Below are 27,437 nucleotides of genomic sequence, written 5' to 3'. Positions count from 1 at the left end.
AGTTTATCATGGTGAAAAACCCACAAATTGCTACATTTTATCATCTACCTAAGCTACACAAGCATAAATTACCGCCGCCAGGGAGACCAATAGTATCTGGTATTGATAGCCTGACGGCGAGTGCTAGTAAATACTTAGATGTGGTATTAAGACCATTTGTGAACTCCCTACCGTCATTCTTACGGGACACAAAAGATGTCCTTCTACGTTTAGAAGATGTTGTGGTCAGTGCAGACACATTACTTGTGGGTCTAGACGTCGAGGGACTATACACAAGTATCCCTCACGCCGTTGGTCTGAAAGCTGTAACGCATTTCCTTAAACAGCGTGGAAGTAACTACAATACACACAATGAGTTTGTAATCCAATTATTAGACTTTGTACCCACTAAAAATTACTTTACATTTGATCAGAAATTCTACCACTATAACAATACCAGCACTTATTCCCCACCCCCCTCTGTGTTTTCCTGGAGCCACATAGTGGTATTTTAAACCATAAAGGTTTTTGTATATATGTTCAATAAATATGATTTTAAAATGTTTATGTATGGCTATGGAGGTAACTACAAGGATTAAATTTTTCCTAGCCTAGCATTTCTGGTTTAGCGAGTGCAAATAGGATTCTTTTGGGCCACTGCTGTGACCTTTCACCTTATTCTTGAATACAACATTAAACTGGAAAAATAGCCCTCATTGTTTTTTTTCCTCCATAACAAAATATTATCGACAATTTTAATTACGTTTAGTTAAACTAGGCCTAAGGGCCATATTTACTAAGCAGTGCAGATCCATGAGGCTCCTCATGGTGACATAAGACAGATTACAGCTCATTCCCCCTATTATTATGACTCCGTGCAGCTTAATTAATATGACCGTTAACTCACCATGTTCTTTAAGCGACTGAAGAAAGAACCTGAGCTTACATTTGAAAACCTAAAATACACAATTATTCAGCAATTAAGTACTTTATCCCTATTTGACTGTAGGGGCAGCCTGGCACCCATATTAATGGTTAAGCCCGCTGGTTGTCCCTACCCGTTAAGATGGCTGCATATATCTTAGTCATATGACTATCTTATTGTAGCCAAAATGGCTAATATTTCTGTGTCTCCAAATGTAGGTAGTTAATCCCCCATGTTGATTCTGCTTGTGGATTTATTTGGGCTGGTAATTTACACAATGGAGGGTTGGGCCATAGTCTAATGTGGGGTAGGTGAAGTGCTTGGGAACACTGATGAAGTGGGGAAGGGTATGGACTCAGGTCGGGGGAACATGTACTGCAAAAGCGGAGCCATTGTTCATCCCGACTCCGAGTCATCTATCTCTGTGGCTAAAACTGGGATCCAAGGTCTGGGTCCTAGCCCGGTCGGCTCGATTCGTATTGGTTAGTTTGAATTTCCCACTCCTTAAGGCTGCCTTTGTGGACTGTTCTGGAGCACTGTCATCTCCCTCGTCCCTGATTGGTCCATCTGAGATGAGCCCTTGCTCTCTGATTGGGCAGTGAAGACAATCTCTTCACTGATTGATCGACAGCTAGCCCTCCATAGTTTCAGATGGAGGCCGGGAAAGTATGTAAGCCGGTGCTGATCAGAGCTCCACTGATTATTCTCTAAATTCAAAGATTCATAGCTTGTCTCAGTGTCAGAGACTAGTGGGAGATTTGAACCTGCAAACGAGTGGCTATCATTCCAAGATACTGGGATACCCTGATACAGACGTATTGTGGAAGACATCCTGGGTAAGCTAGCTATGGCAGTGCCTAGTAAGCTAGGATTCCCCCAGTGACCCTCTGTTTTTGGTGAGTTTAAGCTTGTTTTGTGCATTGTGTTACTCCTGTTGGTTCAGGCCAAAATAAGCTTAGTTTATTTAACTACTTTCGTTCTGTCTAGTGCTTGTGATCCCGCTGTAATCGTCTGTTCTTCCGTGTCACCCTATATCACACTATTAGATCTGCAGTTCACTTTCTCTGTTTCCTTCACGTTTTATTTTTTTCATCCTATTCACATATTTGATTGTGAGAACTCTGGCAGTTTCCTGTTTCCTAAAATATGCTTTAAACCCAACCCCGGTCTACACTGCAACTGTGGAATTGCTGCTGCATTTTCCCTCAATTGGCGCCTTTTCAAATTGTATGCAAAGGGTTCGGACCAATATTTCTTAAGTGTTGTTATTCAATGAGACACCTCCCAACGCTGGAAGACACCTTAGGCCAGCGGTGTGCAAACTGGGGGGCGAGAGACTGCCCGCGGGGGGTGCGCGGTTTACAGAGGCCCCGCGCACTTTCCGAAGGCACTTAAATTAAATACCAGGGGGGGCTGCAGGTCCTCTGTAAACCTTTACTTACCTTGGCTCCACACGCGTCGCCATGGCAACGCGATGTCAAATGACGCCGCAAGGTCATGTGACGTCACGTTGCCATGACGCCGACGCCAGGGTGAAGGGGGGCGTGGGGGTGAGGTGACCGCTGGCAAGGGGGCGCAGGAAAAAAAGTTTGCGCCCCCCTGCCCAAGGCTAAGGTCCCACTGCACGTGCCGGCGTGCCCGCCTTGCGTCCTGATGGCGCGTGCACGGCACTTCACCGCGGTCTGTAGGAAGCTTTTTTTAGGCGTGGGGGGCGTGGCCAAAACGGGTCGCGTGGGCACGGACATGATGGGAGGGAGGGGGGAAGCTTTGCAACAACAAAAAAAAACAAAACAATGTTTCTCCTGAAAGCAGGCACAGTGCGGCTGCTTTATTATTAGTACAGGGACTGAAAAAGGAAGAAAGAAAAACATTCCGTTATAGCCCAGTCCGATGCAATTCTCTGCATCGACATGACACAGCCTGCAGCATTCCCCCTCCCCCCAATGTTAAATAGCTACCACCAGCCATAATAATAGTAATCAAACGAATTTATTAGCAATGGAAATGAAAGGGGGGAGAAACTGCATATGATAGCGAAATCCATTGCTTCCAGCAGTTGTGAAGGAGAATGAACCAGCAGTTTCTATTCCGAGGCGAATCTCTGGTAACATGCAAATAAACATGTTCCTGATTGTCTCCCTGGCGCACCACGTGACACGTCGCCGCACGGGATCACAATCCTGTTGTAAGCCCTGCTGGCTGACATGTCCCAGTGTGCAGTAAACCATTAACCGAGGTGGCCCCGGAGACAGCTAGAGAGGAGGTAAGGGGCTGGTGAGAGGCTCGTGCGCCGCCGGCTGCAGCAGGCACCTAGCTTTATATTCAAGTGAATGAGCCATAAGGTGTATTCTAGTGCTGAAAGGTGACTAAAGGCTTTCACTATATTGGAACCTCATGAGACCTCAGCGAAAGCAGGTTGAATAGCCCTTGTCACAGGGCTGTAACGTGAGATTCAAGAGCAGAGCAAGATTATGTTGAACAGTAGAAAGAGAGTAACATGGAGCACAGCAAAAATCAGAGAACTGGAGGCAGGATCAAAAGTAAAAAAAAAAATACACATTTATTGACACATAGTGCCCGTGAAGAGACTGAGGCACCACTCTGATGCGTTTCCCGCCGTAGCTGGCGCTTTATCAAAGAGTGTTCTCCTCAGGTAAGACGCAACCTTATATAGGTGGGAAGCCTCGGCGGAAGCACCGCAATCAGTGTCCCCCCAGGTAAGCTGACCGCCGACACAAGTAACAAAGTATCGCGGGTCAGACCACATAAAAGATGGCCGCCCCTCCGACGGAGCATCCCAACCACACAAGACATTACAGTGCACATTAATAATCATATAATGACAGTAAACAAGATTGAAATAAATCTTGAGATAAAGAACGGAGAATGCTAAAACATGAAAACAAGGTAACTAGAATATGTATTTTAAATGGAAAACTTAAACAAAAGTGGGCTAAATAATAATAGCATGTTTTTGTATAGCGCTGCTAGTTATACGTAGCGCTTTACAGAGACATTTTGCAGGCACAGGTCCCTGCCTCGTAGAGCTTACAATCTATGTTTTTTGTTTTTTGGTACCTGAGGCACAGGGAGATAAAGTGACTTGCCCAAGGTCACAAGGAGCCGACACCGGGAATTGAACCAGGTTCCCCTGCTTCAAACTCACTGAGCCGCTCCCTCTCTAGATTAGATAAAATTTACAATATTCCAACTAAGCAAATATAAATGCTAATTCAATAGTAGATAAGTATGGTAACATATATATAGTTGAAAATTCTACAGAATTAATAACAAATAAATTATGTTGACATTGGTCTAGTGGCATTTTCTGTGACTTGAGATCAAAGTAGAAAGAAGACTTTTCTAGTTGTCTTTTCCATTTTTACAAGTTGGAAAAAGAATATAAAATACACTCGCTGCTCTTGTTCAAATGTGTTTTAGGTGCTTTTGAGTTGCACGCAGCAGCAGGGCCGCCGACTGATTTCCTGGGGCCCGGGACTACAGTTTTGACGGCTGCCCCACCCCCCATGTTGGCGGTCTTGCAAGCCCCCTCCTCTCTTCCTCCCCTCCCCATCTCCCCATGTATTTCTCTCCGCCTATCTCACTCTTACCCTTCTCTTTCCTCACTCCCACTCCCACTCCTCACCCCTCTCACTCCCCCCCATCCGCTATCACTCAATTACCTCCCTCTCACTCAATCCCACTCCCTCCTCACACTCATTCCCACCTCCTTCCCTGGCCACACAAGCAATTCCCCCTAATACCCACACAATTCCCCCCACAATAATTACCTCCCCCCCCAACAATACCCACAAAATACATACTTACACTACCCCTCCCCCGATACATACTTACACTACTCGACCCCCCAAGTACAATCTTATACTTAGCTTGGGGATGGTCTCTTTCCCCAGCTGCTGCGGCAACTCTCGCTCCTCCCTGGGAATCTCATGCCGGTGGTTTCTGGGAGTCCTGCTGGCGTTGGAAGTTGGGTCTGGCCAGAGGTTGGTTGTGTGTCCGGCTGCCGGGCCTCTGGTTGTCACCAGGCCTCTGCTTTTCCATGCTGCTGCTGCGGGCCTGCCTCTCTCCTTCATTGTCCCGCGCCGGGCCTCTCTCATGCTGGTGTGAGCACTGACGTCGGAGAAAGGTTTGGCCCGACCGCGAGCTGGATGACTCTTTCGGAATGGCTGAGCCACATTCTCTATCGGGCCCGCCATAGTGTACCAAGCTGCACAGGTAGGAACCCCTTGCCCTGCTCAACAACCTCTCAGCACCCCCCATGCTCAACAAATTCTCGCACTCCTGCCTCCTCCCCTTGCCCCTTTTGCCCGCTCAACAACCTTTCAGGTCCTCTTCTCCCCACTGCTTAGCACAGTAGGTTAAAACTAAGCAAGATATTTATTGTGAGGCATCCTTAATGGGACGGAGTTCTCCAATTTAATGACGATGAACACTTAGGCTGCGTCCCCGCTGGCGCTGACCGCACTCATGCTTGAGAGCGGTGACGTCACCAGCTCTCCAAGCATGAGCGCCGGGTGTCCTGTTTATTTTGCAAGCACGGACGGGGGGGCATTGGGGGCTTGTTGAGCGCGCTTCAAACTCTCTTTTTTTTTTGTCTCCCCAAGCGCAAAGCTTGGGAAAGCGCGCACGCACCGTGTGAGCGGGAACAGGACAATTTAAATTGCAAGAACTAAACTCGACAAGTGCCGCGCTCAGCGCTAGCGTGGCTGCAGCCTTACACTTAGGAGTAAATTGCGGAGCCTGAGAATGCTTAAAGTAACAATTCCCCCTACTTGGTTCTTTTTGTTACCACATTTGTGTTACAGGATGAGATCTGTGGGGGGGAGGAGGGATCACCCAAAACTGAACTATATGATGTCAATTTTGGAGACCCCACGGTTCCCAAGATATTTACCATGTTTAAACCTCCCCCCAGAAAAAACAAAATAGCTGTCAAATATCAGGCTAATAGGAAACTTCAACATGATCCATTGCAGCTTCCTGTTGGAAAGCCGGGGGGGGGGGGGGGGGAAGGATGGCCCTCTAGCCCCCTGTACCCTCGTCCTCCATCCCCCCAGAGCTAAAAATAGCGTGGTTTCAACCCTGTACAAAAAGGGTGGCGGGGGGTGTTAGCTAGTGGGGATTGGGGCTTTGATTCCCAGTAACCTGGCTATGTTGCCCTATACCTGGTATAATGGTTCTAGAGCAGAGATTGTTAACTCCAGTCCTCAAGGGCCACCAACTGGTCAGGTTTTCAGGATAAAGACTGAGCCACTGATTGTTCCACCTGTGCTGAAGCAGGAATATCCTGAATACCTGACCTGTTGGTGGCCCTTGAGGACTGGAGTCGCCCATCCCTGCTCTAAACTCTGACAGGTCAGTTACCATAAGAACGTGACTGGTTAGTGGCTGCGAGCTGTAGCCCGTGGAGCACAATTAGTGAGCGTGGAACCCTGGGTAAGACTTTAGGACTCACTTAGATTTCATATGTCGACACCGTTCCAAAACGGATGTCTCTTTGTTGTAATCTCTCATTTTATATGTTTGGTTAAAACCTTTTACACACTCCCGAATAACTTATAAAATAGATGCAGCTGTCTCTGCAGTGCTATAACATATAAAAGTAAGGATTGAATCCATACAGAACACCTTGAAACATTTCCTAAAATTAAGGATGTTGACAAAAGAAAATATTTTTTTACATAAAACTTGGCGTATTGGAGAATTAACCAGTAATGTTAAATGTTTTTTTTTTTTTTTTTTTTCAAGATGTCATTGGAATTGCGTTGAAAATAAATAATGTAGGTAAAATAATATATATATTATATATTGATAACGGTTGGAGCACAATTCACAATGGACATGTGAAATAGAGTGAAATAAAGTGCGCAACTACAATCAAATCACATATGTGGGGTGATAATAAGGTGAAAAAGGAAGGATATTCAGCGCTCGTGCTGTAGCTGTTAAATATGGAAAATCCCTTTGCAGCACGCGCATGGAGCGTCTCCCCAAGGGCTCCTACTTCAAGGTGGTCCCCCCTACAAAGGGAGGGAGGGCACCCTGAAAAACAAGGTAAGAAAAAATGCACAGATGCGCACCAGGGATTAGTTAATGGTAATTTATTAAAAATACACAAATACTGAGGGGATCCAACCCCACCTCAGCTAAAATTGCTATACAGTTTAGACACAGTGACAATAGAATGTGACCTCTGATACTACCTCAACCCTAAACAGTACAACATACAAAACACAGTAAAAATACATATGATCAATAAAACAAAATGTGAAAATCCATCTAACGATTTAAAGTGAAACCGCCATAGGTAATCAAACAGCTGGCAAGGGGAGACGGACACTTACACTGAGGCAGAAATGCGGGTTCACGGTGTTCGCATGAAGATCCGGATCTCGGCACCGTGAAGATGGAACGCACCGATTGTGCCTCTCGCAGGCTCCGTCTCAGCTTGTCAGGAAACACGCGCAGGATGACCTGTTGTGACCTCTTCTCATAGACCTGGGGGGAGCAGCTGCATGCGAACACCGTGAACCCGCATTTCTGCCTCAGTGTAAGTGTCCGTCTCCCCTTGCCAGCTGTTTGATTACCTATGGCGGTTTCACTTTAAATCGTTAGATGGATTTTCACATTTTGTTTTATTGATCATATGTATTTTTACTGTGTTTTGTATGTTGTACTGTTTAGGGTTGAGGTAGTATCAGAGGCCACATTCTATGGTCACTGTGTCTAAACTGTATAGCAATTTTAGCTGAGGTGGGGTTGGATCCCCTCAGTATTTGTGTATTTTTAATAAATTACCATTAACTAATCCCTGGTGCGCATCTGTGCATTTTTTCTTACCTTGATAATAAGGTGATGATGAAATTAAAATAATTACGTGACCTTATGGACACTGATGGGGGAGCGTCTGCAGCCGTGGAACCAGGGGTGGCTCAAAACACCCCCTGAAGGCTAGACAGAAAACACAAAAACACAGCGCACAACGCTCATAGTGCATTAAAAGAAATATTATTCCAATCAAACAGTACAGGTAAGTATTAAGCGTACATCAAGGGAGAAAAAAACAGCATGTCAGGGGATAATGTTACCCATGCGCCAACCGGATCCCCAACCAGGATATCGTCTGTTGTTTAAGCAGCTTCCAGCCTCTGGGTCTTTCAGTCCAAAACCAAATTTGGTGGATCCTAGATGGTCCCCCTACTGGGGGGATGGAAGTCCCAGCAGACTCGTTATGGACGAGGATGATAACCGCTGTGTGGGTTAGTCTTTCATGGTGGCTCGATGCACACTCGCAGCCCTCCGATACTCCGCTTCCGGATCTCTGACGTCACTCAGTGGCAACACCGCAGCTCGCATCGCGGTTTCCTCACCAGTTGAGGAGAATAGAGCAGCCGTGGCAGGATGAAGTAGTTCAAACTGAATAGCGCATAAAAAGTCCTTTCCAACGCGTTTCGAAACCAAAAGGTTTCTTCATCCCTGGCATCGAGCCACCGTGAAAGACTAACCCACACAGCGGTTATTATCCTCGTCCATAACGAGTCTGCTGGGACTTCCATCCCCAGTAGCGGGACCATCTAGGATCCACCAAATTCGGTTTTGGACTGAAAGACCCAGAGGCTGGAAGCTGCTTAAACAACAGACGATATCCTGGTTGGGGATCCGGTTGGCGCATGGGTAACATTAACCCCTGACATGCTGGTTTTTTTCTCCCTTGATGTACGCATAATACTTACCTGTACTGTTTGATTGGAATAATATTTCTTTTAATGCACTATGAGCGTTGTGCGCTGTGTTTTTGTGTTTTCACAATGGACATGCCTTGTTAGGTTTTGTCGTGGTGTTGCTTTTTCTGTTTTCTTTCTTTATGGCATTCTATATCCTTTTCTGTTTAACACATTCACTGCCAGCCAGGCCAGCACTGTAAGAGAATAGTCACTGCATTTTGGTGGTCATTATTACTTTTTCCTAGTCCATATTTTGAAGAAGAGCGTGGCCCTAAGAATCTTTAGATTCTAAATCTGTTGTTCAGGTAGTAGTACAATTACAATACACTGCCTCTGTTAAAGCTGTCTCTTAATTTCCCTTTATTTTTCAGATTTTTCAACTGGGGTCCCCAAAGCTGAACTGATGTATGTTTAGCTAGGCCAGAAACATCTTCCAATTATAATATTTAACTGCATTGAAAACAAACAAACAAAAACAAAAAAAAAATGATGGCTTGGTCAAAGTATCATTAGCATGCGCCTACTTTCCCAAGGCTAACACAAATATTTTGGACCCACTAATGCATAATTCTTTTCTATTCATTTCTCATTTTACATCTGTAATTGCTGGTGTGTCATCTTTTTAGAAATCTCTTCAATTCATGGCATTCCTTTATCCATTTGACTATCTAAATTTCCCACACTGAAAATGATGGATTTGTATCTTTAAATGATGCACATTTTAATATATATATATATTTTTGGTCTGATTTTTAGCACTCTTTGAGATCTTGGGAAACAGACCATTTATTTTTTTTGCACGGTTCTATCTAATTTGAAGCCGGGAATACATTATTGTACACATCTTAGATTTGTCTTTTAAAGAGTTAAGTTGAAAAGTCAACCTTAACCTCAAATATTTATTTTCATATGTGTCTGATGCCTCGTTCATTATATTTTTCAAAATTGTAGGTACAGTAATTGGATTCGATATGTTTTTCTACTAATAAAAAGGGTGTTGCCTGCTTTCAAAGTAAGTCTTATTCTGTTGCTGAGAATGCCTCTAATGACTGTGCCTCCCTCATTGAGGTGGGCCTACTTCCTATAAACCATGGGAATTTCTCCTTCTCTGAATAGGAAATCAAGGTTTGGCTTTAAGAAGTGATAAGTAGTCTTTGGCCCAAGTTTCTCATGTTCTCTGTGGCATGTTTGATAAAATGTGAAAATAATTACAGTACTTAAGAACCGTTTCCAGCCCCTGTCACCAGCTAATGGTATTAATGTCTAAATTGTTTTTCTAACTGCTTGAAATATACTTGAGATTAGCATCTTAAATCAGGAAAATTGATAGTTGTTTTTTAATGTTCTACTCATTCCTACTCTATTAACTGTTTCAAATCGGGTGGACCCTTCATGAACAGAAGTTAACTTAAAGCTTCATTGGCTAATATGATTTTTCAATCTTTTAAAACGTTACCACGTTTCACTCTCAGCATAAATACCAGGTATCTAGGACTGATAAAAGGTCTCACCCATTGTTAACAGCTTTTAATGTTAATTTCAAGCTGTGGCCTGAGAAACAGCTGAGTGTTGGGTTCTATGATGGCTGTGTTTACAACAAGGTTATAAAATGCCCTTCGAAAATTTAGAATTGTGAATTTATTAGATTTTAAAAATATAAAAATTGTGCACGAGTATATAGAGAATTAGAGTTATAAAATAAGAAAACTTGCAAAAGTCCTTTTTATTTATTTTTTCTTAAATGTGGGCCATTTCTAACAAACCACGCACAATTGTTAGATTGTATTTTATATTTTTAACACCAATGACCAATTTATAAAAAGGATTGAATAATTAAGCCCTAATCATACAGTAGCAATAGTTATCATTGCTGCAGAGTACTTTCCGTTGGTAAGGATAACACGTACAGTATCTTACATTTTGAACCAACCTTTGAAATGGGAGTAAAGTTGTTGAAACGGGAGAGGACTGATTACATATAGTTCTAATTCCCTTACATGTTTCTTAGTGGGACTGTGCCTTCATATGGTGCTGCTGTTTTTACCATTGGCATGATTGTTGATTGTTAGAAAAAGAATCCCAGGAAAATTCTGTATCACCACATTGTCTGATGATATCCTAGTGTCACATGTAGCTACACCGACTTTAGGCCAGCACCTGTGTCTAGCCACTATACATCTTTATTTTAAGCCACAATATATTTTTCAGGTAAGCTTTTGCCCCAAGCTGTAGGTCAATAGTGCTGCAGACCTGAGGAAGAGGCCACAGCTTTTGAAAGCTTGTATTAAAAGCATGCTGTGCAGTTAGAAAGGTATCTCCTACTATTGAAGTAATCCATTTTTAGTTTAGCATAGCTGAATGTGGAATAACACTAACACTCATTTTATTAAAACAAAATGTGTTTTGTTGCATAAATTATTTCAGAAGGAGCAATAACTTCTAATATTACTATGGCTGGAATATTTCAATACTTAGTCATTTTTTTAACCTGTTTATGGTTTTAGGCAGGCGCGGAGAACTGGGACAGGTGTCTGGGCCCGCCGGCACCGGGGGGGTCTGGCTAGCTGATGCTGAAATTGTGGCCCAAACTTCTGTGTCAGGCTACCAGGGCCACCTTGTGCTGCAGGGCCCCAGCTCTCCTCAGCTGCGGGGCCCTCTTTTTCCAAACAGCCTCCTTCACTGGTGTACCCGAAGTAAGGCCCAACTGCTGCATGTTTCCACATGGCCCTTCCTCAGCCGGGGCCCGTCCAAGGTACAATTGTTAGGGGGAGGGGAGGGAGTCATCGGGGAGTGTGAGAGAGGGAGAGAGTGTGGGGTGGGGGGGGGGGGGAGCGGGGTGTGAGTGAGATAGTGGTGCTCACAGGGCCTCTGACAGGCCCAGAAAACTGTCGGCGGTACTGGTTCTGGATATTACAGGGTAATAATATCTATGGGTGTCATTAAAAGGGCAGTCACAGTGACGTTGGAGGTGGTCCTGTTGGCGTCAGGGTATAATCTGATGAGGACAGGGTCAATCCTAATAATCCAATGTTTAAATGCAACATTAGACATTGTTAGTCTGAATGTTTAGTTGAAAAAAAATCACTGTTGTGTCCATCCCTATACAGTATATTAAATATGCACAAGAGAAGTTGTGATATACAGTATCAATATTACCGTTGAACCCGTTACAAGCCACAGTTTACATTGTAATGCTCTGTAGATTCTTAATGCAGTCCGGCCATTTTGGACATTGATTTTAAATGTTTTACAGAATTCAAACTGGGGGTTCTATTTTTTTTTAGCTCCTAGCACCCGCCAGTTCTTGATACCCTGATAGCATTAGGCTGGTGTAACGTCATGCGTTGCAGCTTCCCAGTGATGCTCAGTATTTGGCATCCATTTTGATTTCCCGATCAGGAGCTTTAGCATCGGCAACTGAAACTGTCTTGTGGAGCAAGTGAGAAAACTCAGCATAGAAAAATGACCTTCGATAATGCAAGTGCAAGTCACAGACACGGCATGAAATATTGGGACGAAGGACCCTATTTAGTAAACTCATATATAGACAATGCTAAGTCGCCTGAATTTGACACTTGAGATGAAAACCTTGCATTTTCAGTGTTCATTAGTCATCGATGCCTAAAAATCGCACCGTTTGACATCTCATTTGCATGCACTTTTTTTCGGATTTGTGCCTATTTGAGGCACTATTGCCAGAAATCTTACCTCCCCAAGGTAAGTCAATGTGGGCTTTGAGAGGGGGAGAGCGAGGGAGAATTTCCATGCAATATACAATATTGCACCTTAATGACTAGTCTGTGAATAGATAATTTGCCTCATTTAAATATAAAATCAGTATATTGCACAGATTATATAGTCATTATGCCTGTTTTTATATATAGTGACAGAGTGATGGTGCAGAAAAGGCGCCAAACACTGTGAGTGGTCACTAACTATAAAGTGATAGATAACAAATCCAATCTCGGGTGTAAAAGTGATTTAAGTGAAAGAATATATAATGGTGCCAAATGGTGTGGTGAATTAAATTAAATGCTGCAAGTCCCTGCTCAAAACCTCTGGTAGGGACTGTCTTCACTGGTCCCCAGAAGGTAGAAACGTTTTCTTGCAACCCAGGGGGAGCATGTGGAAAAAACAACAAACAAACAACAATCTAAGTGCAGATGAAACACTTAAAGTGAATAATTTCACAAGGAGTCTTGGCTCATAAGTGCAGCCTACTCACAAGATGTAAGTGGTACATGGGCAACAATTGGTATCTTGAGTAATAGGGTATCCTGTGTCCAGGCGTTGGTACACTCCACCCCAGGTATTCAGTGTGGTGGTTAGATGCAAAGGCAAATGGACATATCCATGGTGCAGATCAATGGTGTAAAGGTAAGTAATTTATGTACGTGCTAAAAATGCTCACTTACAATAAAATAAAATTAAAACAGCATATATCACATCATCGTGACAGAAGTGAGGATATGATCCCGTCGTCGCTCACCCCGCCGCCTCCGTTCTGTGCGTTCTATCAGCTCTCCCGCATACAGCTGGCTGCTGCCTGGTCGCACGCTGCAATGACTGCAACTCGATTCCCCGGCTGTCTCCAGAGCGTCACGCCACTTCCGGTAAGGCTTCTATGATCGGCAGTCACTCGGCACCAATCCTCTCCTCCTCTGGGCGGTACTCCTGTACGCGTTTCACCATCCAATCTTTGCTAGTTTTAAAGCCCAAATGCAGGCGTGTCTCCACGGCGGTCCAGGGCCTTCCTGACACAGAGCTCCTTGTGAAATTATTCACTTAAAGTGTTTCATCTGCACTTAGATTTTGTGTTGTTTTTTCCACATGCTCCCCCTGGGTTGCAAGAAAATGTTTTTATATATAGAACATCTATCTCTTTCTATTTTTACAGTGTAAATAATGCAGATATTTTTTTTTTATTACATTCCAATCCAAAATGTGTACTAAATGTAGAGCATTGTTTTTTTTCAATTGGATACCGGAAAGCAGGCTTCTCTGACGAGGGGTTAAACCACTTAGGTCACTGCCTATAAGTAATTGTGCTGTTTTTTTTGTGTGCACCTGCTTTTATAAATGTGCCTTTCAACTCAGTTGGTCTACACGTTTTTTTTTAAATTTGGAACGGTTTAAATAGGGAATTCTCTGCTTCGGTCTTACTACAGACCAACTAGTTCTATATATTAAAGTAATCTGTTTATTAGGTTTGGCAAGTTTTAAAATCCCAGAAAAAATTGCAGTACATTTCAACACATTAATATTTTCACTATTTTCCATAGGGGGGGATGTTTTTTCTCATGTTGGAAGGACACATTGTTTCAATTGGATCTATTGGAAGTAAATATAAATACAAAAGAATCCAGCACCGCTCGCCTTGCCAAAGCTATTTTCACACCCAGTCCCAGCAAGTTTCTCATATTAAGCACTGAGTTCCCTACTGAATTCCACATCCAGCTTTCGGAGAATTCTTGCTGCATTCCCATGGATAGTCATGACTTCATCCTGGGTCACAGTTTAAACAGCTCTCTTGGAGTTTATTGATGGGAAGAAAGAATTCTGCTTTTTCTAGCAACATTCAGTTTTGAAGCAGCAATACTATATTCCTCCCCCCCCCCTTTTTTCCCCCCTTTCTCATTTTATATGTAACATGTGATAATGTATAATTCTACATGCTTACCTAAGCTGGCAATCGTTTAGTTCTCCTACTATTAATCTATAAAAATGCTGATTGTGTGCCTAACTAAATGGCCGCCGTTCAGTTACAATCAATCCGTTAGTCAGTGTAACTAAGCAGCTACAATGAATTTGTATATTTCTAATGTAATATTATCTATTGTTACAGTTTGCAGCTCAAACTGCTGGGAATATTGGCAACAAATGATCACAAACAGGAAAGTGTTACAAAGATCTTACACTGCTTGGAGGTGTACTAAAGCCTGCTATAGAGAGTAGCTCCGTGGCTGATACTTTACATCTCATACATTGACCTTGGCCCCTTGCAGACACACTTACCAGAATACCTTCCTACTGTCTCTGTACATACTCCCCACTTACCAATTAGATTGTAAGCTCTTCGTAGCAGGGACTCCTTTTCCTAAGTGTCACTTTTATGTCTGAAGCACTTCTTCCCATTGTGTATTATTTGTATTATTTGTTATTTATAAGAGTATCACGTGTATTACTGCTGTGAAGCGCTATGCACATTAATGGCGCTATATAAATAAAGATATACACACAGAATGCTGAGTATATTAAAACTAATTAAAAATGGCATTGAGTTGAATTAAAAAAAAATGACTTCTCTAATACTACAGAACTTTTTTATTAAAAAAACAAAAACAAAAAACCCCATAAGATTTAGCATGTTTTTCTGCTTTAAGACACAAATCCCTTCCCTATTGGCAGAGTAACTGAAACTTCAATATAGTTCTATCAGTCATCCTTGTGACATCTTCACCATTTTAACATTTGTTTACTAATAGGGAATTATAATAAATAGCCTTTCAAGTGAAGGCCCAAAAGACTAACATCAAATGGAAGCAGCAAGGGTGTAGAGGAGCACAGCAACGTTTCTTGGCAGCATACCAGCTAGTGGACCGCCAAAATCAGGGTAACTCCAGACAGGGAATAGTATTAAAAGGATACTTTAATGGTCAGTATATAAACAGCAATGGTAGGGACGCACCTACGCGTTTCGTCCGTAAAGGATGCCCATCATACTATTACCTCCCAGTGCTGGACTGATTGATATATTTCCCCCAGGGTGGTATATACCATTATAGGAGACCTATTTTGGGGTACTTGCGTGGGCACCACCAGGCCTCTGGTTTTTCACCCTGGGATGTTATGGATGGATTATTCTACATGTCCTTGAACCTGGATCCAATATGGTATATATCATTTATGAGCTATCTATGGTGAAGCACCAATAAACACTACTTACCCGTTAACATCAAATGGAAACATGATGAGCCGCGTATTTATAATATGCAGTCATGCAGTTCTATGTATCAGCACAGAGTAAGGCCAGCTCCATAGTGCCTTCGCCCGTACGGCCGTGACTCCACCCACCTGAAGCGGGTGCCTTTTTTGGGCCATGGTAGGCGCGCCGTCCGTGGACGTGTTTAGGGGTGTGCCAGTGACATCACGGAGCTGGTTCGCCATCATTGGGCGAACCGCTCACGTGACCTGTCTGTCGCGCTGAGAAATCAGTTTAACTGATTTCTCACGCAACGCGCGCCCACTCCTGCTTCCGCCCGCACGCCGCATGGATGCGAGCACTGCCGTACGCTCAGCGTGCGGACGCCTCCGCATGGTCTGCAGTACCGTGGCCCCAGCCTAACGTGTTTTGATGCACTGCTTTGTTTTTTGTAGCAGAGTTGCGTCATGCAGTATGTAAGAATTGTTTCTTACATGTAATACAGAATTTTAGACTTGCGCCACTTGAGATATGGGGCAGATTTGGGGGGGGGGGGGGAGCAAAGGAAAGTGGAAAAGATTTGTGCACAGATATGCAGAATGTGAAACATCTTAATATATTGTTGTAGCCCCTCTGCTATGGACTACTAGTTAAGGGGTTAAGGACCCTAGAGGGTTAACTGTGTGGTGTCATACAGACTTACCGTATTGGCCTGAATATAGTACGGCCTCGCACAGAATATGACCCTAAAGTTTTGAAGGTGTTCTGCATGAAAAATAAAAGGTGTTAGGCTGCGCATATAATACAAGTACAGTCTTCGGAAGGACATTTTCAGGGAAAAAACATAGCACTATATGCGGGCCAATACGGTACTTCCCTCCCCATTATGTGATACAGGATGACTTGCAGAAAGGATAGCCACTCCCTAGTAGGCACTGGGACTGGTGATGTCACCATAGGGAGAGGAGAGAGAGCTCCCCATTGTTCTAGAAGTGGGTTCCTCGGGAGTAGCAGTTGTAGAGGGCCTCACTGTAAGTAATGTATATAAGTTTGAGTGCATAGTTCTATGTAGTCAGGATGTATTGTCACCTTTTATTGTTTTCATTTTGGGAACATACCATTTACAGATAGAGTCCATAGAAATGAAAAGAGATTACTCTCTGACCAGAAGAGGAGCAGGCAAGTGCTCAGCAGCCAGTTCTCAGAATTGAAACTCTGGAGCGTAGTTGGATCAGGCCCACCAGAAGGTCTCTAGTACAGTCCCGATCCAATAGGTATGGACGAGGTAGAAGGTGCACAGTGACAGGATACTGATACTTGTAGATAGTGTACTCCCACTGACAGGTTCTCCGTAAACTCTTGATCTATTAAGTAAGGAAGAATGCCGTCCACCTTAAAGGATACTGAGCTAAAGTCAAATAATGGTAATAACAAAATAAATTAAAGCTGTAAAGCAGCATGTGATGTTGTATAATGTTCAATTATTGAAGCCGTGTTGGCGAAACGCCGCGTTGGGTGTCTCCTCAGACCGTCTCCTGCTTCAGCAATTAGCAGTCAGCTGTGTCCCGGTGGAACGGATCTGAGCTTGTATGGGGGATCCTGCGCGTGAAACCGCCAGTGGCAGCAGAAATCATCAGATGTCGGAAGGACATATTCTGGCTTGCTACAAGTTGCAGGGTTCTTCCCTTACCTTTGTGGGTCACAGGGATCTACCAGTGTTGTGTTGTGGGCTCACACAGGTTTCATTTGGAGTCCTGCAGGCATCTACCAGACACCTCAGTCATTTATCCTGAATCCCCGTTGATTCTACAAGTGGCAATTACTATTATCTACTCTGGGAGAAAAAAGTGTTGCTGATCGCTTTAATTCAACAACATCCAAAGAGATGCAGCATAACTACAATAGTGGTCTGTATAATTGTCACGCTGTGCTCTCCACAAACTAAGCGGGACCACGGTGCCGAGGTGGGAATGGATATTACGTCACCCACAGCCACGAGGGCACGTCCTGAGTGTAGATTAGTCTGGATATCCGGGCCGGGGTAGGAGAGGTACGGATAGTAGAAGGTACTGTTAGCCAAGTCCGGGGTTAGAGAGGAGGAAGTAGTCGTATTACCGTAAGCCAAGATCAGGTTCGGAGAGAGTGGAGTAGTCGTATTGCCGTAGCCAAGGTCGGTTGCCAGAGATTCAGAGTAGTCGAGGAGGAAGCCGGTTCGGTACACAGGGTCAGGACTGCAAAACAATACAGGACTAGGGAGGCAGAGAGTGATGAGAACAGCAGCAGGTTCTATGCTCAGCCAAGGTGCCGGTGGCACAGCTGAGCATAAGTAGGTGAGACAGTCCAATGGCAGAACAGCAGAGTGGAGGTGTGTGCAGAGGTGAGGCTGTGATAGGAGACAGGGAAGCAGGTTCAGGCGAGCTCCCTGGGGTGGAGCTTGAGAGAGAGAGATGCGTGCGTCCTTGTGCGCCTGCGCGCGTGATTTGCGTGGCCTGCCATCCTTGAGGTGATATGCCTTTAAGAGGCTGGGGCGAGTGCGCGCGCCAGAGCTGTGACGGGAGTCGGGGGAGCCGGCAGGACCTGTGGAGGTAGCAGCGGGACCGGAGAGAGTGCCGCGTTCCACAGTGGACGAGCGGGGAGTGCACCGAGGGCGGCGTGGCTCCCCGGACCTTACAATAATTAAGGGATATTATATCTTTGATTATTATACAGTATACTTACCCAGTTACCTTTGCTAATCTTAGCTTTATATGACTAATCTCCCTGTTCTAGTAAGTATCATTCTCCCCCATTTGTTTGATATCTATTGAGGAGTTAGATTTGTTACTATATGTATCCAATTCTAATTGTTACTGCTTTCTCCCGCTCCACCAGGGTTTATTATGTATACATTTGCTGACATTTATTCATAGGCATCTATACACCTTTTATATTGAGGGGTTTATGTATCCTCTATTCAGCCGGCTGGGCAGTTATCCCATTTTGTTAGGAGAGGTTAGCATTGATCCTCTCCTGGATCTTAGAGATCACTGTGAGATTTTTAGTACTTGCAGTATTATCTGAGGTGCTTTATTGTTATTTCAACAATTGCATATTATAGGACATCACATGCTGCTTTACAGCTTTTATTTGCTGCTGTTATTACCATCACTTTGACTTTAGCTCAGGAGACGGCCTACTCACATGTTTTTTAGTGTTGTTATTAGATTTATCTAGTTTGTTCAACCGTCAATTGTATATTTAATAAATGACACACTTTTTTCACCCACCCTGAGTGGCCCGACATGGAGTTTCTGCAAATCTTGTCTTTTGGGATTTGCGTTTTTCCTCTTTTTTGTTAAACCTTTATCTCTGTAATTTACTTTTTTTGAACCGGAGGGCTGTCAGATATTTAGAAGATTTAACCCTTTGCGTTCCCCATGACTAAGTAGCAGCGTTAAAAAAAAAAATGCTCGTTTTGCTAGAGGAGATGGAGATTTAACACTGACGAGGAACAGAATAGGGCGATCGCGAGTACCGGAGGGGCCTGCGCCACGACCCTTGTGGCACGAAAAAGGGTTAGAGGGCAGTTTCAGATTAACAGCAATAAAAACAATACAAATAAGTTGCCGGTATAAGGGACTTCCTTCTAAAGATTCATCGATCGCAAAAGCGAAACCTGGACAACTTTGGTGCGCAGTTACAAACGCTTCTTGTCTCGTCAGCCGCTACACTGAAAATCTTACTGTATCAAATGCTTCCGGTTACGTGACATCTTCAGGTTTCTAACTTGCTTTAATTATGTACACTTTAAGTATTAAAGTAATCAAGTTCATTTATATTTGATTTGTCATTGTAACCTTCATAATGACATGTTCTCTGACTAAGATTTGTTCCAACCTTGCATCTGCATGATGCCCTAATAAAGTGCTAAATATTTCTTTATAACGGCATAAAACATTTTTTTCCCCCATCAATGTTCTTTAAGTGAGTTATATTTGCAGAGACAGTGAGCATTGCAATGTTAAAGCTGACGAGGTCTCAACTGTGACCGCTGCATGACATCACTGAACACATTTCTAGTGACATCACTTGGCAAGCGTTTTGGAAATGGATCAGTGTGTGAGATCAGAGTCCTTTAGGGTTTTCTGTAAGTTTGAATTTCCATGTTGCCAAAATCTATTAGTCACTTCCTTCGATGTTTATGTACTGTAGCTCTGCAGCTGATAATATAATTTCTTGTTTAATATTTCTGACTTTAACTATATTGTGTTACTGTGTTATTAGGCATTATTGAGTAGGATATTCATAATGCTTATAGAAGTTTGTCATCACTACAGCAACATTTCACATAAAATACTCCATACTGTATATTTTTCAGTTGAGAACTTTTCTGGAGCTACAGTAATGTAACACCTAATAATTAGCATTTTCTTATCCTATAGGGAATCTCTTATTAGCGAAGCAATTAATAGAACGTTTTTTTTCTTTAATTTTTTTTCTTTATGGTGCATAAAAAGGAAAATGAAGATTGTTTTGTGCCCCCCTTGCCCCTACATCCGAAATAAACATGTATGACAATGATTACTTTATTTTAAAAAAATAATCAAAGTAATTGCAAACTCAAAATTATATAGTAACAACAGAGTTAACTATATTTTGCCGTAGCTTATTGCAACAATGTCCCTCAATGCCCCAGTAAAATATTGTAGTAGATTTCTGATATAGCTTATGAGGTGTTAAGTTGAACATATGCGGATCAGGCTCATCGCCTGCTTTGTGGGCAAGTTTTGTGCCTAAGGCTACGTCCCCGCTGGCGCTGAACGCACTTGGCACTCAGCGCTTGACGCATTCTCTTTTGTGTGTGTGAATCAGCTCGTTCACGCGGAGCGGACGTAAGCTCTCCCAAGCTCGGCGCTTTGGGAGACAAAAAAATTTGAGATTGACGCACGCTCAGCTGAGGTAAGTGCACACAGAACTCAATCACATACACACACACACACACACACACACACAGCCACACACTCACACAAACACACACATTAAACACACAAATAGCCCCGATCCATGCCCCGCTTGCAAAATTAGGCAGGACACCCTGTGCTCATGCTTTGAGAGTTGGTGATGTCACCGCTCTCGAACATGAGCGCGGTCAGCACCAGCGGGGCCTCAGCCTAAGGCCTCGGCCATGTTTACCTCTTGCTGGCGGAAGCGTGCTGACGCGCGCTCCCGCTCAGCACTGAGCCCCTACAGCCGCAATTAGAGAGGCTTTAGTAGGGGCTCACCTACGCTTCCGCAAGCGCAGGCCTCGGGAATTTAAAATTCCCCCGCTTGCCGGCGCGACAGGCCAGTCACGTGAGCGGTTCGCCCAATGAGGGCGAATCAGCTCCGTGACGTCACTGGCCCGCCCCCGGCCAGTGACGCGCCCACCCCCTGACGGCCCGCTGACAGCGCGTGCGGTAAGCAACTGCAAGGCCGGGGGAAAGTACCCGCTTTCCCTGCGCCTCAGCGCGCCTCAGCACGCCAGCAGGGAGCCTGGCCGAGGCCTTAGGTGGTAAAGATATTAGATTCTATGCTATACAGCAGCAGTGCTCAACTCCAGTCATCAAGCCCCCCCAACAGGCCAGGTTTTCAGGATAGCCCAGCTTCAGCACAGGTGGCTCAGTCTTTGACTCAGCCTCTGATTAAGCCACCTGTGCTGAATCTGGGACGGATTGATCCACCTATACTAGAGACTGACCCACCTGAAGCAGGGATATCCTAAAAACCTGACCCGTTGGCCGCCCCTTGATGTTCATAACACTAGTACTAAATCCAGTACTATGTTCACTGCTGCTGCTAGATAAACGCTTGCGTCTCATACTGTAGGGGTAAAAATTATGTACGTTTCAAGAAAATCACTTCATTAATTTAAACAAATATATATAACATCATAACATTATATAAAAACTGCTTTTTACAGATAAATAGCTTCAAACGAACTGAAAGTGCTAATAAAGAAAGTACCATTCCCAGTAATGCCAGTATAGCAGCATCCTGTCTTCGCTGATGCTGGGACCACAGGAATAACATGGGTTCCCTATTCTGAACATGCACAGTGTTCCCAAATTCTACTTGTCGTAAAAAAAAAAATATTCACATAATCCAATTCTACCAGGAACAATACCATACAAAATACTTTCAAATATATAATTAGTTGAGCAGTCATGGGAGACATGCCATATCTAGTGCATTTCCTTCTAGTTAGCAATATGTTCCAGATGGTAACGTTTGGGTGTGAGAAAGCACATCCACTGATCCATAGATAATACTTCTTACAAGGTCTGTGCAGCATCAATGTTTTGCACTTTTACAGTAGCTGCTACCGGCGTCAAGCCAGGATCATCCTTCTATTCTTCATTAACCGTATTTGGACTGTTGGAGACATTCACTTTATCAGTGTAAAGCTATCATTCTGAGAACATGCATATTACTTGCATGAGTTGCTGCCTACGGTTCCCGCCCCTTTGTTGCTATCAGAGTAGTTGAAAAGTAATGTGTTGTAGGTGCAAAGAGATGAACTGACCAAGATTGACACGCGTTTGGAGATGACGACTTTGTGTAGCAACATTGTGGGAAACACTGTTTTTTTTTCCTCTGTTTCCTTCAGGAATAAAGGCTTGAAATACCTCAACTCCTGAGAGCTCTCGAGTTTGTGCCTTAAGTTTCTTCTGCAAAAAATGCCTTACATTGTCTCGAGTATTGTGCTTCGTGTACAACAATGTATACTTCTTATACTGTGATAACCCGATTTGAGTTTGCTTTTGTAGTGTTTTCGCAAGTCTGTACCTATGTGCAGGGGTGGGCAATGGCATTTAAAATGCTAAGCCCTGTTGTGAGCATAGGGAAACTCAAGTGAAGCCAAACAAAAAAAATGTTTTAAGTTCTTAACAATATACGAGACACAAACAAAGTTATGGTGTGTAAAAACAAAAGTGTCATTAACCCTCCACTGTACAGAGTACAGCAAATAGAAATATCACTTGTGAGCACAATCACAGGTCCACAAACCTGCCTTTCCCCATTATCTGTTTGCACAGTAAACATGACGGGGACAACTTTTGGGGTCAAACACAGACATTTGCAAATATTTCACACTTTTGATTAACTTGAGGTCCAACCTTCTCACTACCTGTTTGAATGCTGGAGAGAATAACACAATATTACATATTCACATTCCTCAAGTGGACATCAACCTTTGAAAGGAAAGTAGGATACTTAAGATAATTATGTCAGTGTGGTCATGCGAGTTGAGTTTTGGGTCACTGGCCACTTTCATGTTTCATGCTGATTTTTCACTTGTTTTTCCGCAGCGTATCTGGGTAAAATTTGGCCGAGATGTTATCACGCTGGCTCCAGTATTTCTGATTACAGCTACATGAGCGAAATAATATCAACTTTTTGTTTTCTCTTCCAGATTAATAGTTTTATTAGGATTTAATGTCACGTTTATGCAAATCATTGGCAACATATACAAATTGCACTGTACAGAGACTGTTAACATCTCACATTGAAAGAGTACTAAAGTGCAGAGAAGATTTAGCTAGATTTGTGACAAACAGTTAAGTATCTTTAAGCCGCTGTGCTGAAACAGGGATAACCTGAAAACCTGACCTGTTGGTGGCCCTTGAGGACTGGAGTTTGCTACCCCGCGTTTACAAATTAAAGCACTCCACGAAAAACAGACTGAATGGTTTGTAAGGCCCGAATAGTCTCCACTTTCAGGAGTCTTCTTTAAATTGTTATTTCCCAGAATCCCTCACTGCAGTGCAAGCATTGTGTGCTGGTAGATAATGGTGGAAAGCAGAGTTGCAGACCTGTCTGAGACATGAATGTGTCACACGGGACATTTTTATTTGCTTCCAACAAAGTTTTTTGTTTTGTTCCTTCCACTAGCTCTAGTAGGGGAATGAGTGGACAGCCATAATGGGAAGGCCAGGCCACACACAGTTATGCAATGAGGATGATCTGTCAACCTGTGACCCTTTAACATTCAATGGCATTTTCTATATACATAGTTAAAATATGAATGCATTTGCATAAATCTGTGGGTTGTTGTAGAATATTCATACATGGTTCTCCATTTTTAAACCTATTTTTTTTGGAACGGTATTTGTTTTAAAAAGAGCAGGCTCTTCACTTAAGATGTCAGTGCAGATTTTCCCCAAGATATCGTGCTTCTTGTCACATAAACAAATGATAATTGCAATATATGTACTGAACGGTTTTCATTTAAAATGTGGACTCGGCAACAGCCCGACTCTCACAGCTAGTTAACCCTTTGAGTGCCCTGTGACATACACTGCACATCGTAAGGGCCGGCACTCTAGCGATATACATAGTGCGTCATACGAGAAATACTAGTTTTCTAGGGGAAGATCGTGTTCACCTCCCCATTGCAGCGGTGAACGCGATCAGAACAGAAGTGGAGTATCCTCCAGCTCCATTCACATCTTGGGGGGGCTACCAGAGGCCACGTGATCCCTACACCAAGCGATCATGTGGTTGAGTTCCGGAAGGCTGGTGACACTATTCTGGAGCTCAAGCACCTGATCGCTTGGTGTTAATATACAAAGAACCTAATCCTATGGTTTATGACACAAACAAATTTGAGGTTGCTTAGGAGTGCCAACAGAATCCTAAAACCCCATCATCCTGCTATCTCCCAATAGCTGATGTCATGTTAAGGGAAACATGTTATAAATAGCAACTTGTCATTAATTTAATTAAATGCATAGTGTTGATATTTCTTTTAAGCAGTTTGATCTAACCATTGGAAATCATTCCGTGGCCGCTCTCCTACTTCAGCTCCTTGTGCATGTGTCGAGAAGCAATAAGGGTCCCCTAATGGTTCACCTGTCATATATTGTGTACAAGTCGAAGTTACGGGTGCAATCCTTCTGGAAATCAACCATGGCCTACACACAACATACAGTATGAAAGAGGTCAATTATACGTTTTCCTCGGTTTTCTTCCCCCACACATCTCAGAATCTACTGACTTAAACCTATTTTAATGAATTGCCACTGTATCTTGAGAGACCCTGTGGTTGGTATTTCTTCTTGCAGGAACTCCTGGCTTGTCTCATCCTCACTGTTTATTGATTACATTTTTTCCCTCCATGTTTGACCCCAGGCAGTAAGGTTTTCTTAAGGGGATTTTCTCCCCTTTTAAAAAGGTTAAGGGATGTTTAGAAGGGAAAATAATGTGTAGAATAAAGTGCGCTACTGTCAACATTAAGTGATATCAATAATAAAGAACGTGCAGCTCCAATAAGCCTACAAATCCTATAGTAAGTTTAGAAGGAGCCTGAAGGAATGTGGTGAGGATGTCCTCTCAAAAGGTAAGGAAAGCAAAAAAAAAAAAATATATATATTATATATATTATATTATTATTATATATATATAATATCATATTATAGATGCAAGCTCCTCTTTACTAAACTATATATATATATATATATATATATATATATATATATATATATATATAGTTTAGTAAAGAGGAGCTTGCATCTATAATATGATATTATTATTTGAAAGGATCAACCAATCCCTTATACAACATACTGTAAGTTATAGCAACCTTACCTTTCTCGTTCTTGTTCCAGTAAGTTTGTAAATTCATCACTTTTCTCCATATAGTCTGTATGCTTGTTTTTCTCATCCTCTAACTCATACACAGTTTGCCTCTGAGATTTTTCCACCAGTAATAGCTGCTCTAGCATCCTCTTGTGCGTCTCTTTATGTTTCTCAACAACTTTGTCCAGCTACAAAAAATATAGACAATCATGTAGCAATGTGCAATGGATTTGAACTATCTTGACGAGAAGAAATGGGTGTTGAAAAAAATATTTCACTTTGAAAGCAGAAATCCCCCTTACTCGTTTTATTTCATACTGCATTGATTTGTTTTGTTTTTTACAGAATTCAAACAGTCTCCTCTGGGGCTGAACTGCACTATTTTAGCTGTGGAAAATCCCTTATCCCCACTTTCACCTGCTTACAATTTTAGCCACCAGATCTCATGGATCCCACCGTCCAAGAGGAAAATGCAACATCATCGGTGGGATGAGTTTGCAGCTTCCTATTGGACCATGGTGGGAGCCATCTTTAAATGTCCAGGAAAGAACACTTGCAACTAAACCGGTAAGAGTCTCCGGAACTAAGATGTCTCCATACCATGAATGACCAGTAAATTAGTAAAAAATGGAGTTGTGTATTCCCCAATTTCATGTATTATTCCATCACACTAAAAGGGACTTAATGCAGATAAGCAGATGGTGAGCAAATTCTTTGCAGGGATTGAAATTTTCCTTCTTTACCTTTTTTACTATTAACCGTGATTACAAGACAATATTATCATACACAATGTTTCTGTACAACCAGTTCCAGCGATCCCATAGTTCCCTCCAAAAGTTATCTTTTAAAGTTCCCAGACCAAATCATTTCTCCAGCAGAACAGTATGACCAGCGGGGTCAGTCTCGCTCTGGAACATCGCGTGACCTCACTCGCTGCAATCTCCCTAAAGATTTTTCGATTTGATTTAACATAGAGCATCACATTTCACATGCAGATTTCTTGCTTCCATTCTACATTTTGGCTACATTTTAAAAAGCTGTGTCATAAAATGTGAATTATTTTCGCATAGTCTATTTTTGTTTTCAGAGTCAGTGTAAGTTTAATACTATATTTCCACTTTCTCCAACCCCCTTTGGTCTTGGGAGCTACTTTTGTGGGTTGTGGCAGGATATTCCCTTGATGTGGCTTTTGGTCTCAGGCTATTTAAAATGTATGGCACATCCCAACTACCCATAATCTTTGGGTGAAGGGGATAAACAGTGTATTATTATCTGCACAGTTGTGTTTAACAGTTGTAGTCTATACTGTTTCTTGTTATGCATTTATAGACCATAATGTTTGCAGTAAATGTGTTACCTACTTAGTTCAGTTTATGTTCCAGAAAATTATCACATTTTCTTACATTAACAATGTATATATCTAATAAGATTCATTCAACCCCCCTACACGGAGCATTTGAAATGTATGGATCTTTTCATTTGATGGTAACCTTTAGACTGCAATGGGCTCTGGGAGAGCGTCATTGAAAGTAAATAAAAATGCAAAATGACAATTAGCAGGGATTGGTGCGTTAACATTACTGCAATATAATTGGCCATACAGTCTTCTGCAAAAGTGTGCTGGTCTTGAAACTGTATCTTGATCCAGCTTTTTTAATGATGCATTTCATGTTGAGGACCCATCTGCCTCTTAACATGAACATACTGCAATAAGAATGAATATGGAGTATTCTTGCAGTATTCCGTCTGTGTACATCAGGGGTTCCAATCCTGTGGTATACAAGCACAACGAATTGTGCTACAGGTGGTAGTTTTGTGTGTGTGTGTGTGTGTGTGTGTGTGTGTGTGTTTTTAAATCTGTTTCTTGATAGGCTCAACAATGTCCCAGGGATATGTACTTTTACACATAAATACATCAGCTTGTCATGAAAGTCACATACACTTTCAATGTACAATGTAAATAATTTAACATAGTAACATTGTCTAGCCCCTCCCCCCCTTTTTTTTTTACTATTTATTTTATTTAAAACAAAAGGTCATAATGAACTAATGTTAAATCCAGATTGAGGTTCAAAAGTGAGTTATTCAACGTTTAGGCTATGAAAGACAAAAATGTCAATTGAAAGAATCGTGGATGTTTTCGCCTTAGATTCTTATACAGGTTAGTACCGCAATATTGGTTAGTTACATAGTTACATACAGGCAGTCCTCGGTTATCCGACGCAATGCGTTACTCAAAATGGCGTTGGATAGCGAAACGTTGTAAAGC

At 42.6% G+C, this 27,437-nt stretch overlaps 2 protein-coding genes across 3 annotated transcripts in view; one reads left to right on the top strand and one right to left on the bottom strand.

The window, feature by feature from the left end:
• Positions 1–27,437, top strand: part of CMSS1 (cms1 ribosomal small subunit homolog) — a 340,967-nt gene that overhangs the window by 107,781 nt on the left and 205,749 nt on the right.
• FILIP1L (filamin A interacting protein 1 like) overlaps positions 1–27,437 on the bottom strand; it is a 288,762-nt gene that overhangs the window by 98,184 nt on the left and 163,141 nt on the right. For both annotated transcript variants that reach the window (XM_075594076.1, XM_075594074.1), the window contains exon 4: positions 25,178–25,356. In XM_075594076.1, coding sequence (XP_075450191.1) covers positions 25,178–25,356 — 179 coding nt within the window. The remainder of the gene's footprint in view (positions 1–25,177; positions 25,357–27,437) is intronic.

The sequence above is a fragment of the Ascaphus truei genome, chromosome 3, assembly GCF_040206685.1.
Source record: "Ascaphus truei isolate aAscTru1 chromosome 3, aAscTru1.hap1, whole genome shotgun sequence".
Taxonomy (NCBI): Eukaryota; Metazoa; Chordata; class Amphibia; order Anura; family Ascaphidae; genus Ascaphus; species Ascaphus truei.
This window is presented reverse-complemented; position numbering and strand designations above follow the sequence as displayed.